The 13480-nt window shown below is 33.9% G+C and overlaps 1 protein-coding gene across 3 annotated transcripts in view; it reads left to right on the top strand.

The window, feature by feature from the left end:
• The window catches only part of LOC118193155 (prostatic acid phosphatase-like), a 116254-nt gene that overhangs the window by 69227 nt on the left and 33547 nt on the right, over nt 1–13480 (top strand). For all 3 annotated transcript variants that reach the window (XM_085811329.1, XM_085811331.1, XM_035364195.2), the window contains 2 exons: nt 2999–3094; nt 10211–10291. In XM_085811329.1, the coding sequence (XP_085667455.1) occupies nt 2999–3094; nt 10211–10291 (177 nt within the window). The remainder of the gene's footprint in view (nt 1–2998; nt 3095–10210; nt 10292–13480) is intronic.

Genomic DNA, 13480 nt, shown 5'->3' on the forward strand with positions numbered 1-13480 from the left:
GTTTTTCGTTCTTTTCTACTGACATGCATTGCAATTGCACTCGTATAGTGGCTGGAACTTTTAACTTCTTCCTCCGTGCAGTTTTATATTATTCTTCCATTCTGTTAGTGAAAGATTTTTCGCTTGATATTTTAATATAGGACTGGGATCAGATCAGCCTTGGCCATTCAGTTTAAGTCGAGCAAGTGATCCTTGTTCCACGCAAGACTCTTCTTTTGTAGAACTGGAAACTTCTCTTATTTTTGTATGAGACAGATTTCAGATTTCTTTGAAAATCATTAAATCCTTGCCTGAGCTGCGACTTTGCAATTTTTCGTCCTTTTTTACTGACATACATTTTCCAGGTAGGTTTTTCGAATTTTTTTATTGCCTGAAAAAAGAGGGTTCATACTTCTTAAGAGAAGTAAAAATCATTATTTAGAGTTCTTAATTCAGTTTTTCTCAAAAATAAATGCAGGTCAAAGCTTCAAAATAATTTTCCTGACGCAATGTTTTTGCAAATTCTCAGTCTTGGGGTGGTGCCATTGAAGTTCCTTTTCTCTATTTTTAACCGGCGCTAAAATGTTATTGCACATTTCATCTTTAGTAACCGTTCTTGTTCTAATTCAATTTTCAGAAAAGTTATCAGGACTACTATTTCTTCTTATTGCCTTTTCAAACATAACTAGAGTCTTGAGTAAGAACAGGAAGTTTATTTAAAACTATATTCCTGAAAATGTAGAAACTATGTTCCTGCAAACGGCACAAGTAGGAAGGGTTTAATTATCTTTATTCTTCACACACGTTCCCGCGCTTCGGGATACAAAGACCAGTACTTATGGTCTGAAACGTAAACTAGTTACTGAAACTAGTTACTTTTTTATCTTTACGTATGTAGTAGGCAGAATGCGGGAAAACTACAATACGTCTTCAGTATCAAGACAACTAAAGTCTGGCCTTAAAGGCGGACAGCAACTAACTGAAATGCGTGCGTGAGGTAAGGTAGCGAGAAGGCTCTCTTTCTAACTCGCACTTGGGTAAAGTCACAACTTAAATACTTAACAGTTTGCAAGCTCAATTTGCATAAGTAAAACTAACCGCATTTATTCTGGCCGGAAGTGGGAAATGAGAGAGGACAGTAAAGTTTTAAAATAAAATAAACGTTAGTAAAACCTAAAATCCTTACAAAGTGAATTAAATTTTTCCAATTATATTTAAAACCATTTCTTAAACAACTCTTGCCAATTTCTGTCGAGGGAATATGACCTCTGAACACTGGTAGTTTGCTCATCTTCAGATTCTCGTGAATGGGTAATCCATAGGATTTCTTGATTTTCGACATGAGTTATAAAATAGTGAGCGAATTACCTTTAGAAATTCATCCATAAAGACATCCCTCCTTCCAGACAGATAATTTTCAAGTGTTTCGCTAAACCAATTCACCAGCCTCTAAATTGTTTCTTAACATTTAAAAAAAAAATCTATGTGAACAACATTTGACTTCCTTGTACTACGTATTAAATTATACACATTTTTTGCTGCATTTCATTTGCACTTATTTCTTCCCAAATTCATTAGATATATATTTTTCATTCAATTAATTCAGTTCGCACTTCGCGGCAAGGCAAAAATGCATAAAAGCTCAAAACATCTTCATTAAAAATTGCAAAATGCAGAAAAACATAAAATACCAAATACAAATAAAACAGTTAAAAAACTTTTTTAAATTACAGTTTCTACGTAAAACAAGCAGTTCGGCCAGCGGGCTAAAAGGCAGATTTTTCGGTGAACAAAACTTAAAGTTTTCTTTTGGTCCCACTCGCCAAAAAGACTTTAAAGATGAAGAAACTGACTTAATTCACTATGGTACTGAGTTTGAAATTTAAACAAATAGCGATTCGTTAGGCTTAACTCGCCACTTAAACTTTTAAATTGTTGATAATTCTGTAACTATTGCATGCAGATTAACTTATGGCGTAAACATCGTAAGGGGTTAACCTTAACCAAACTACATAATTCAATTATTTTAAAGCAAAATTGCACTGTCGGTTGGTAGGCGTCGTGCCCTTTGAGAAATCAAATGGATCCATGGATGGAAATCACAGCTTTTTCCAGTTCCACAATCATTTCACTATACAGCTCTCCCTGGAAAGGAAATTTCCCCAAGCTTTGCAGAGCTGCAAGTATTGCCGGACAGGTGAGAATGTGTTCTAAAGAAAGCTCCGCTTCGGGATAGTTTATACAATTGCACAATTTCCCAACATATAAGAATAAAATGAATTATCTCACCGAGTCAGGTAAGAGAGTATATATATATATTCGTGTTCGTGCGAGCGATTGCAATCAAAAAGAGAGCTTCACAACTATAAATATAACAAAATTTCAAGTTCTGAGGCTACTCGTTGAGTTATGCGAGATACACATATATACTTACAGACGCCACTGCAAAATCTCATCTGAATCCATTTTAAATCCATTTTGCAATTAGTTTTTTGGGGAAAAAGTCCTTTATCATGTTCGGACGTGCAGATGTCATGCAACAACATCTCTCAAATGGATTTAAGAAAGATCAAAATGAATATTTTTGTTGAAATATGATAACCGAAATTTTTCGCGATTATAATATTTCGTTTATTTCGTACAAGGAAGTAAAAAAATGCAATGAAAGCACTTGTAAAACTAGAATTCGCTTCTTTGAAACTGCTACAAAATATGTAGATAACTAACAGATACAAAATGAATTAGCTATATACTAACCAAAGCTTGGGAAAAAGAAATAGAGAAGCTAGATGATTGCACATAGTATATATCGTTTATTTCAAAGTCTTTTATATTTGTATATTTATTCATTTTTACGTATTTGTAAATCATTACTTATTTAACTGATTAGTTTTTTCTAATTTCGGTTTCAGTAATTTGCCGAATTTTTATTTGCTAAATAAATATTTCAAGAATGAAGAAAATGTATTCTCTCTCACGAAAACTAACAGTGTTTTTATTTGTTCACTTTTCCTTCAAGTTCTTTAGGCACGGAATGCGTGCTCCTGATTTTTTGTATCCTAAGGATCCAAATCCCGCAAATATATGGAAAGAAGGACTTGGTCGACTCACAAAGGTAAATTCATGGATTTCCTTTAAAAAACTAAAATTTAATTAATTAAATAAATCTTAATTTAGAAGTCAAACAACAAAAATCAGGGTTATTTTTTTCAAATTTTCACAGAACTAGTTTCGATGGTTCTACCGAACCATCATCCTCAACTGCAAAGGCGCACATGAGCAAGATAAGATATATGATCAGATAAGATAAGATAAAAAAGACTGAACAAGAGTTAAGCTACTGGCGCCATCTGTTGATGAAACGAGAACTAAAGCATACTTTCCTTAAAGGCTCAAGACAAAGATGAATTGGAATTAGGGTCGTTAACTAGAACAGACAGATTTTTTTTTAATGTGAAACACCTCTAGAAAATCTAATTCACCAACGGAAGATGTTTTTTTAAATAAATTTGTCTGCAGAAAAATTGGAAGTGTGATTCTCGGACTAACAAGGCTGAGTAATAGCAGACTTCTGTGTTTCCTTATCTTAACTAAAACGCAGCATAGAAAAATAACTTTAAGACTATTATACACATAAATTTTAATTTGCGTTATCAGATTGTAATAGCCTAGCTAAAATTGAGTTCCCTAAGAGCTAGAATATTGAAGGACAGTGTAGCGGCTTTTCGCTGAGATTTTGTAAATAAGAAGACGACTTAAATTACCCTTTATTCCAAATTCAAAATAACTGAACAAATGGCCCCTTCTTGGGCTTACAGGAAGCTTCCATTTGGGCTTTAACTTAAGCTAGAAAGTGTAAAACTAATTTAATGTTAGCTGAAATAAACAAGCCGAAGCTGCGCAGAAATAACTAACCAGTTTGTCCTTTATTTAAGGACACCGGCGTATACTAGCAGTACGGCCGTATAACACCAAGATTAAACTAGCAGCAACAACATGACCGAAAGTCAGAACAATCTATCCCTACGCTTTTCTACATATTTCAGCTTAAATATCTCTACTTACTATATATCTTATCGTTTCTACCTCATTTACATAAATCGAAATGCTGAAAATTCGTTCTGGCACGAAAACATAGGTGGATATGAGAAGATAAAGAAAAGGCTAGTTCCAAAATAAAAATAACTGCTAGAAAAATAAAGTAAACCTTACAAGATAATTAAAAATATTCGCACAGAAACGTTTTTCATTTTTTTTTATATCGGATTAATATTACACAAATGTTTATCAAATCAGTTTCCCCGTGGAAAATTGTTAATTTTGCGTTTTTACAGAAAACGCGAAAGTCTTGAATGCTTATTTTTATTGTGAAAATATCCTTGAAACTCGCTGAAAAAGTTGTATATACCCTTTCCTTGTTTAAATGTGCATTTAACATCTATAACTCTTTAAACTTATGTTTCTTTAGAAAACCGTCATGAGAATAATTATTAATTCTTCGGAATAATGCATTTATCTATCAAAGAAAAAATCCGCTTTTTAAAAAAATAAGCATTCAGAGGATTCAATCTTCTGGTATCCAATCTAAAAAAACAAGATCCACAGAATATTGCTTACACTTGTTAATTTCCTTTACATAGTGTGATTCCCATTAAAAAATGGAATTTGTTAAAATCGTTAATTTTATATAAATAAATCACTATGCAAATTAGATTTTAAACAAATGTACCATTAAATATAAATCTTTAAATTTTATTTAAATATTAAATATTGCATTAAATATATCATAAAATTCAAAGATTTAAAATAGATGTGCCACATAAAGGGTAAAAAAATTGAAATAAAATAAAGCAAAAGAAAGTCTGTCAACTTATGAAAATTAATTGCAAATGGAAAAGCAGTTGTTGCGCACCAATCTACACCGATGTTTGTATTATGCCTGATTTATATTAAGTACATTCAGCCTTTCGCTGTAATTTATTTAAGGTATCCAAACACGTTGAAAAGGCCAATTTTGGCAAAAAAAAATGGCAATTTTCTTTTATTCGTTCATTGGATAGACTGTTTATTTAGCTTTCCAAAACTGGTATGCTTTTGTTTATACGTTAATTAGAAACCAAGATATTAAGGATTTTGTAAAGACGCAAAAACCGGAAATGGGCATTTAAATCACCGAAAGTGTCATTCAAAGGGTTGAAAAGAGCTAGAAATGGACATAAATAATTTGCTGTCTTTGAAATGTAATGTAAAGACTTTTAAAGAGAGGGAATTTATAGAATCTTATCTGTAGTCTGTTCAGCAACATGAAATTATTCCCCCCCCCGGGGGTCGACGTAGAGAACTCTGCGAAGCTACTGGCTAGGATCTGTACCTAGGCAGTACACGGCCACGGGGGTATAAAATTATGAACTTGGTGGTTCTGAAGGCTCTGGGAAAGGTCACTTATTGGCCGGCCTCGGAGTCTGGCACGTCCTAGCGCGGCGTGGTGCTAGTAACCCGTGGGGTTTTCCCCCGGGGTCGCTGGGTAATGTCCCGCTGCGAAGGGCTCGCCCGAGCGACTGGCAGGAGCATTAGACGACCGGTGCTGCCTGGTGTCATATCCAGGTGGTGCGCGGCTCTACTGGAGGGTAATAGTGGAGGTTGAACCTCCACGACGTGCCCAAAGGTAGAGTCGACCTGTAGTGAGATTGAGTTACTCGGAACAGGGAAGCCGAAACGCCCAAACGCCAACATGAAATTATTTCCAATAAAATGCAATATTTTTATTAATTACCTGTAGAAAGCGTTATGTCCTCGCTAACATATGAGTTTGATTGGATTCGACACATTGCATACTGCAATTAGATTTATCTTAGTCTTTGATTATTTTTAAAAATATTCTACTTAAAAGCATAATAGAGGGTCATAAAAAATCAAAGTCGTGTGTTTGTAAACGAAAATGCATAAGGAAGAAATTTATGAAACGTGTTGTGAAGGAAATAGAGAATACTATTAATAAAGCAATTTCCATCGAGTGAACTAAAAATAAAATGTTTCTCATCGGCAGGAGACATTTTTGAAAGTGATTTGTGACGTAAATATTTATACTTAAGTAGTGTCACTAAATATGAATGCGTAAGTCATATTCAGAAGCCCTGTTCCAGAGTTAGAAAATTGAAGGGAAAACAAAAATATCTTGATGGAGGGGTCAACGGCGCTCACTAATGATGTCTTTATTGACAAACTTTAAAATGGAATTAAAATCAGGAACAATGAATGGAAAGTGCTGTAACTGCTCCATTTTTTTTCACACTTTCTCTCGTGCAAAGCTACTTATACATGGTCAGTGCCCAAATGGACCAGACATTTTTTGTAAATATCAGCGAGCTGTATCAGTTAGAAGAGTGCACACAAACAAATCCAAAGGACTGGGCCAAAGAATGTAATTAATATTCTTCAGAGTGTATATAAAACTATGTGAGCAGAAGCTCTTTTAGAAGTGCGTATAAAAAAAGACATGAAATGCAAGCAAAATTTTAATTACATTTTTTGGAAATTTATACCGATGGTTGCCATTGTGGAATTACAAACTCTTAAATTCGGGGCATATATAGCTGTTATACACTTTAACAGAGGGCTTTTAGGCTTACTAGATATTTTAAATTATATAGGTATGCAACATGGCGAATATACAGTGGAGAGATTTAGTAAGCTCGACATGGAGCGATTAAGGAAATCAAAATATCACTCACTACCCCGAGTAAAAATTGGCACAAAAACAAATAGGCTGAATATAAACGGAAAAACAGATAAAGTTGAACAAACGGAAGGTATAAGCTATAGATATGGGGAGTTTTAGGTATTTGGGTCAAGATTTAATAATAGAAATAAAGCATTTAAACTTTAAATGCATTTTTCTCAAAATCTATTTTTTCTAAAAACTGGTTCACTTGGTGCACGATAAATCAAATTATTATTACTTAATTTTTATGAAACTTTGTATGCTTAATCTATATATAGTTATCTAGGGAACGACATACCAGAATATTTATATATTAAACATTTTTGAAATTGTGGCCTGTTATTTAAATAATGACACCGTGAATTTATTGAAAATCTCATAAAAATTTTCAAAATTCTGAAATTTTTTTACTATATGAGATGTCTTTAAAATCCTATGTCATTCCCTAGATAAAAGCATGTAGTTTATTATTATATGACTCTTTTTAATATAACTTCAATATTTTTTCATATAGAATGTTTCAAATTGTTTTAAAATTTGCTTAAAATTTCACGTCCATTTAATATTTTTTGCAGGATAATAATAGAATATATTAAATTTTGATATTCCATAATTAATCTCTGTAGATAATAAATGAAAAAAATGTGTTTATAATGTACCTATATTGCTTTTTTGAAAAAAAGTGCTCCGAACGTGGTCGGATACCTTAAATATTTTTGTTAGAATTTTTTTTCGTACAGTATTTCTCTGTTTAGTGTTATTTCGGACTTATTTCTGTTTATTTATCATATTTTTGTAGTAATTTTACGTTTGTGTACTTTGTATAGTCTTTAGTTTCTTGGTCAATTATTCTACTTGTATATGTTTAACTGATTGACTGACTTCTAGATTTTGAAATTCTGGATACTTAGATGTTCGAATTCCGGGTATAATGCGCACTTTATATACAAAAAATAAGGTCGAAATTTACGGGTGCGCGTTATACGCCGGATTTAAAAATAAGGAAAAAATCAGCTGACAAAAATTAGATTTTTACCTGCATCTAAATGCTGTTTATTTAAAAAAAATGACATACCTTATGAACTTAAAAACGTTTATTATCGGATAACATGAAAGGTTCGTCATCCTCGACTTCCGTTATACTTTGAAGCACATCGGAGAATCCTGCTTTATCTTCACCATCATTGTTTCAATGATCCATAAATAATCATCATCCTTTCCATCTTTCACGAACACCAAACATCCTTGCTGCATCACGATTTCTATTTTCTTTCGAGAACTGAATGACTTTGAATTTGAAACTAGCATTGCGCTGTTTCTTTTTGCATGAGCCATATTCACTAGTAAAAGCAGCACTAGATAATCTGCATTTTAAGTAAAGCAAATGCGATTTACTACAGACTTCGATGTCCACTTCAAAATCAGAGTTTTAAATGACTACAGAAAGAGACAACATCTGAAATATTTTAACCAAAATTCTGTCCCCCCTTTTTTCTCGAAACTCTTGAATAACATTCTTGTAATGCTGTCCGGCGAGTCATTTCCCGTTACTCGGACTTGTTTTCCTTCTAAAAAAATTTAATTGCCTTGTCTCGGAGATTTTGTACTTTGTGGAAGATGCTCACGCGGCTTCAGATCCGGAATACTGATGAAAGCACTGTTTCGATGCATTAAAGAAAACTGTTCGGTAGCTTCCGAGTCTAACAGACTGTTGCTCATGCGGCTTCCTATCTTGGTTACTGATGAAAACACTGTCTCGATGCATTAACGAAAATTGTCCGATAGCTTCTCGAGTCCACAGATTGTTGTGTATGCGGTTTCCTATCTTGATTACTAATCAAAATGTTGTTTCGATGTATTAAAGAAAATTTTTCGATAGCTTCTCGAGTCTCACAGATTGTTGTGTATGCGGCTTCCTATCTTAATTGCTGTTGAAAACGTTGTTTGGATGCGTTAAAGAAAATTGTCTGATAGCTTCCCGAGTCCACAGATTGTTGTGTATGCGGTTTCCTATCTCGATTACTAATCAAAATGTTGTTTTCGATGTATTAAAGAAAATTGTTCGATAGCTTCCCGAGTCTCATAGATTGTTGTGTATGCGGCTTCCTATCTTAATTGCTGTTGAAAACGTTGTTTGGATGCGTTAAAGAAAATTGTCCGATAGCTTCTCGAGTCTCACAGATTGTTATGTATGCGGCTTCCTATCTTGATTTCTGTTAAAAACGTTGTCTCGATGCGTTAAAGAAAATTGTCCCATAGCTTCCCGAGTCTCACAGATAGTTGTGTATGCGGCTTCCTATCTTGATTGCTGTTGAAAACCTTGTTTCGATACGTTAAAGAAAATTGTCTGATAGCTTTCCGAGTCCACAGATTGTTGTGTATGCGGTTTCCTATCTTGATTACTGATCAAAACGTTGTTTCGATGTGTTAAAGAAAATTATCCGATAGCTTCCCGAGTTTCACAGATTGTTGTGTATGCGGCTTCCTATCTTGATTACTGATGAAAATGTTGTTTCGATTTATTGAGGAAAACTGTTCTGTAGCTTCCCGAGTCTCACAGATTGCTGTGTATGCTGCTTCCGTGAGTGATGCATATATTTCTCTCTCGTTTTGTTTGTTTCTAGTTGTTTAATTTTTAATTTGTGAATGTGAATTAAAAAATGTTTAAATGAGATGAGTTATAATTAAATTAATCAGAGGGAAAATTAAATGTTTCTGAAAAGAAATTTTCACTGAAGTAATGTATAGTATTATATCAAGTAATTTAATTGATGACTAAATGTCTGAAGATAAATTGTTCCATATTCTAAATGTGAATTATTAATTAATGATTTGTAGTATTCATACACTTTATGAGAGATATGCGATCAAAGGAGAAATTATGAGAAAAAGTTTAGATAATGTTTTGTAGGGGTAGTCTGGTCAGCTATCTTATATTATAATGTCTGGAATATTAAATAAATGTGTAATATTTTAAATATTGTATGTTTTATTTTGTCGTCAAATGTAGGTCATCCATGTGATCCTTATGTAAATTGTTTTAGGGCTATCTCTAGAAATGTATCGAAATTTAGAAGTGTTCAGGAAGGAGAGCAGATATTGTTTTATTTTAGTGACTGATAGCAGACTGACGAATTTGTTAGGAAAATGAGTTCTTACATTTTGTTTTGATAAATAATCTTTGATTCTGCCAAAACACCAGGAAGGATATTTTCTTTTCATTCTTTGATTTAAAGAGTTGAGAGTTGATATGATGAACCTTATTTTTCTGAGTTGTTGTTTGTTGAACTTAGGTAGGTGTTATAATCACCAAAAACTTAAAGAGTTCAGACATGAAGTTTTTATGTTAAAGAGTAGTGTAGTTTTTTTGTCGCGGCACCGAGAAAGTCAGGTAGTTTAAAAGTTAAAAGTAATATTAATTTTTTCTACGTAACAGTATGTATGACAGCCGCCCGTAAAGGCTGAAAATTAATTTTCTGTCATTCAATGTTTTCATATTTTTTCCCTTAGCTTGGAAAATACCAGAATTATGCACTTGGACGTCAGCTGAGGTTGATGTATAAGGACTTCATAACATCTAATCCACAAGAGGTAACATAATTTGAAATTGCTGTTTTATATACACTTTCCGGCATTTTGTAACCAACATGTAATAACTGAAAGGAAACGACGGCAGCTGAAATCAATGAAAGCAATTTTACGCGTATACAATTTTTCTTTTGCCATATAACGTATTTTACGGACTACTTCTTTCTTCGAAAAATTGACTCCGAAATTCAGGCGCGTCTCATACTCGAAACTGATATAACAAATGAGAATCCAGCATGCATGGATGAAACCCAGCGTGAATTCCCGACGAAGTTAAAGCTCCCTTCGGAAGCTTTAACTCGACCTACAATTAAACAAGTGTGTCTGTGAATAAAACAGTCGCGGTCTAGAGGAGAAAATATTATTATTAAATCTCTCAAGAAGTGCAGCATAGGTAACGCTCTCGATTGCAGCGAAGACCATCTTATCTGATACCGTATATGACATCTTATATGGTAGTGAAGGCGATAACGATGAAAAGAAAGAAGTAGAAAGCTCAGATGTCGATTTTCAAGAATTTTAAATGTCAGTTAGGTTTTTGTAAACTAAAACTTTTTAGTCTGGCTTTGCAATCTAATAATAAAAAAAGGTAAAAATGTTACTTTTTAAAACAATTGCTTAAAAATTAAGGTGTGTTTTATAGTTCGTAAAATACGGTATACAGTTATAAAGCAAATTGTATTTTAATCTGTATTTTGACCAGCTGTGTTGAAATTTTGTCAAAATAAAAATTCAAGTGATGTAATCCACTCGACGACGTACTTCTCTATTTTTTAGATTAAGTTTTTCAGACAAATATGCAAAAAAGGTAGTTAAAAAGCGCTAAAATTCATTTTGCAAACTTTATGATTTTACTGTTCATTTATCTGTTAATTTGACAAATCCATCTATTTGTTTCTCTTATTTGTTTATAAGGAATTATGTAGTTATATAGCCTAAAGATGAAACGAATCCCAGATTTTCTAGAATCTGAATTCGAATCCAAAAAAATTCTCGAATTTTTCTTATAAATGTAAGAATAAGAAAAAAAATGGTAAAAGTCTTTAATGAAAGCAAAATTTTAAATTTTCGTTTAATTGTGAAAAACTTTAAGAATTTTATTTTTAAATGCACACTTAGAACCCACCAGCAGCCGAGCTGTAAAATCCCTGAACAGTGGTAATTCGGTTCTGATGGTTCGAATCCCGTGAACGGGCTGGCTGCATTGGCATTTTCGTGGTTTTCCTCAATTGTAGCGTGTTAATACGAGTCAGTTTTCCTTAGAAAGTCCTCTACGAAGGCACCTCTACCTTCCGTGTACTGCCTTAGGACAGAACACGTAAATATTAATAATAATAATAAATGCATACTTATATATTTATTAAGAAGATATAAATTAAATTTAGTAAATTAAGTGTGAAATTTAAGATCTTGAAGGTTCAGGTGTCTTAGTGTTTTTTTTTTTTTTTTTTTTTTTTTTTTTTAATTTCCCATGACAAGGCAAACACAAAAGTACAAACAAATAATAAAACGCTTACATAAAAGTGACCGACGTCATAGCCTCAGAGGTTCTCTACAACGCCTGTAAAATGCCGTTTCAGAGTCGTCGCGAAGTCAGGCACATCGATGGAGGTAATCTCTATTCGTTGCATCTGTCGAATTACAGATAGGGCACCTAGGGCAAAGAAAGTCTCATATTCTTCGGCTAGGGTTCGAACAGGTTCCAATGCGATGGAGGTGCTCTGCCAAGCAGTCATGTCCAGTCAGGAGCCGGAACTGGCAACAACTTCCCGCCGTGGACTGCTAGGGATTGCTATCTTCAGTTCTCCCCCGCTTTAACTTTATGGTATCCTAAATTTGCAATTTATGTTTTTTCCATTATTTGCTTGATATAAAGCCTCATAGAATGGAAAGATGATGTCGAAAATTCCGTTTGTATTAATCTCGAGCTGTTTTATGCATGGCAGTCAGCCTGCTCATTCCCAAAAATGCTACGGTGGCCAGTATCTACTGAAGTACTACTGTTACTACTGAAAGACTACAAGTTTTATTTTTAAAACTGCCGTAAATGATGCCGTCATTGTGAAATTTCCTCCGATGAGGGCAGCTCGAAGAACTAATAGCCTACACTGCAGTCTGAAAATCAGGAAAAATGACTACTGTAACAAATCTATCCTCAAAAACCAACAAATATTTCAGAGCAGTTCGAACAGCATCCACTTCTCCATCAAAAGCTGTTCCAAATTTTGCTGCCAAAGAATTGAGGAAAAATATGCTCGAAAAGATTCCCGAGCCTGCAGTAATCATTATCATCATCAAAAGGAGTCATCCGTGAGAACAGGAAAACATTCATTTTGGACACATCATGTGAATCGTATTCCAAACACATGTAAAATTCATTCTCTTAAAATGTGGTTCGTGAGATAAGCATAACTTTGAATCAATCTGTATAATATCATGTGGTTTGAGAGCTTTGTAAACCCTAGAATATTATCTGGAACCACAAAATTTCGTCTGACACCCCAGGAACACTTAACAGAAAAAACTGCTTTGTGTTTTTAAGTTCCACATTTTTTTCGGGGGGGGGTAATTTATCCACTAACGATTTCCAGATCTAATAAATTTTTCATAAAAAATCATCTTTTCTTCAATGATAACTTTAATAGATTTAATTAAATTTTCGATTTTTGAGTACCATTTTAAATCAAAGAAGGCCTAAAGAGGAGAAAATTATTCTAAAGGTTAACACAGATAAAACACTAAACGTGGAACGCTAAATTTTCTCCGGATAATTAACCAATATACCACTTACGGCCGATAAAAGGTGATACTGATATTAGTCCAAAGCCACTAAAATTGTAACAAATGCCTTTATTTTTATTTCTTTGCCTTTCAACCGGGACAGTGATTAGCAACTCAGGTTGCCGTACTACAAGGCCCGGGTGTAAATCCTCGAAAAGGCATGGATATTTGCAAATATGGTAATGTCTGTGCTGTATGGTAGCATTCTAAATAACGGCTAGTCGAAAGTCCTCTCGAGGGGCTTGTGATAGGGTCGGATCCGTCTCCCCGGGTGGTTCTCTCCATCTAAATTTGGAGTGAAATAGAGTAAAGTCATACTGTTACCCGTATGGTGCTCCAACGACAACCGCAATCTTGAAGTCCTTACCACGATGAATTTCGTGTGCTTATGCTGATGTTGCTGCGATGTAG

Source organism: Stegodyphus dumicola, chromosome 2, assembly GCF_044657685.1.
Source record: "Stegodyphus dumicola isolate Sdum_Otavi_A_Nest chromosome 2, ASM4465768v1".
Lineage (NCBI taxonomy): Eukaryota > Metazoa > Arthropoda > Arachnida > Araneae > Eresidae > Stegodyphus > Stegodyphus dumicola.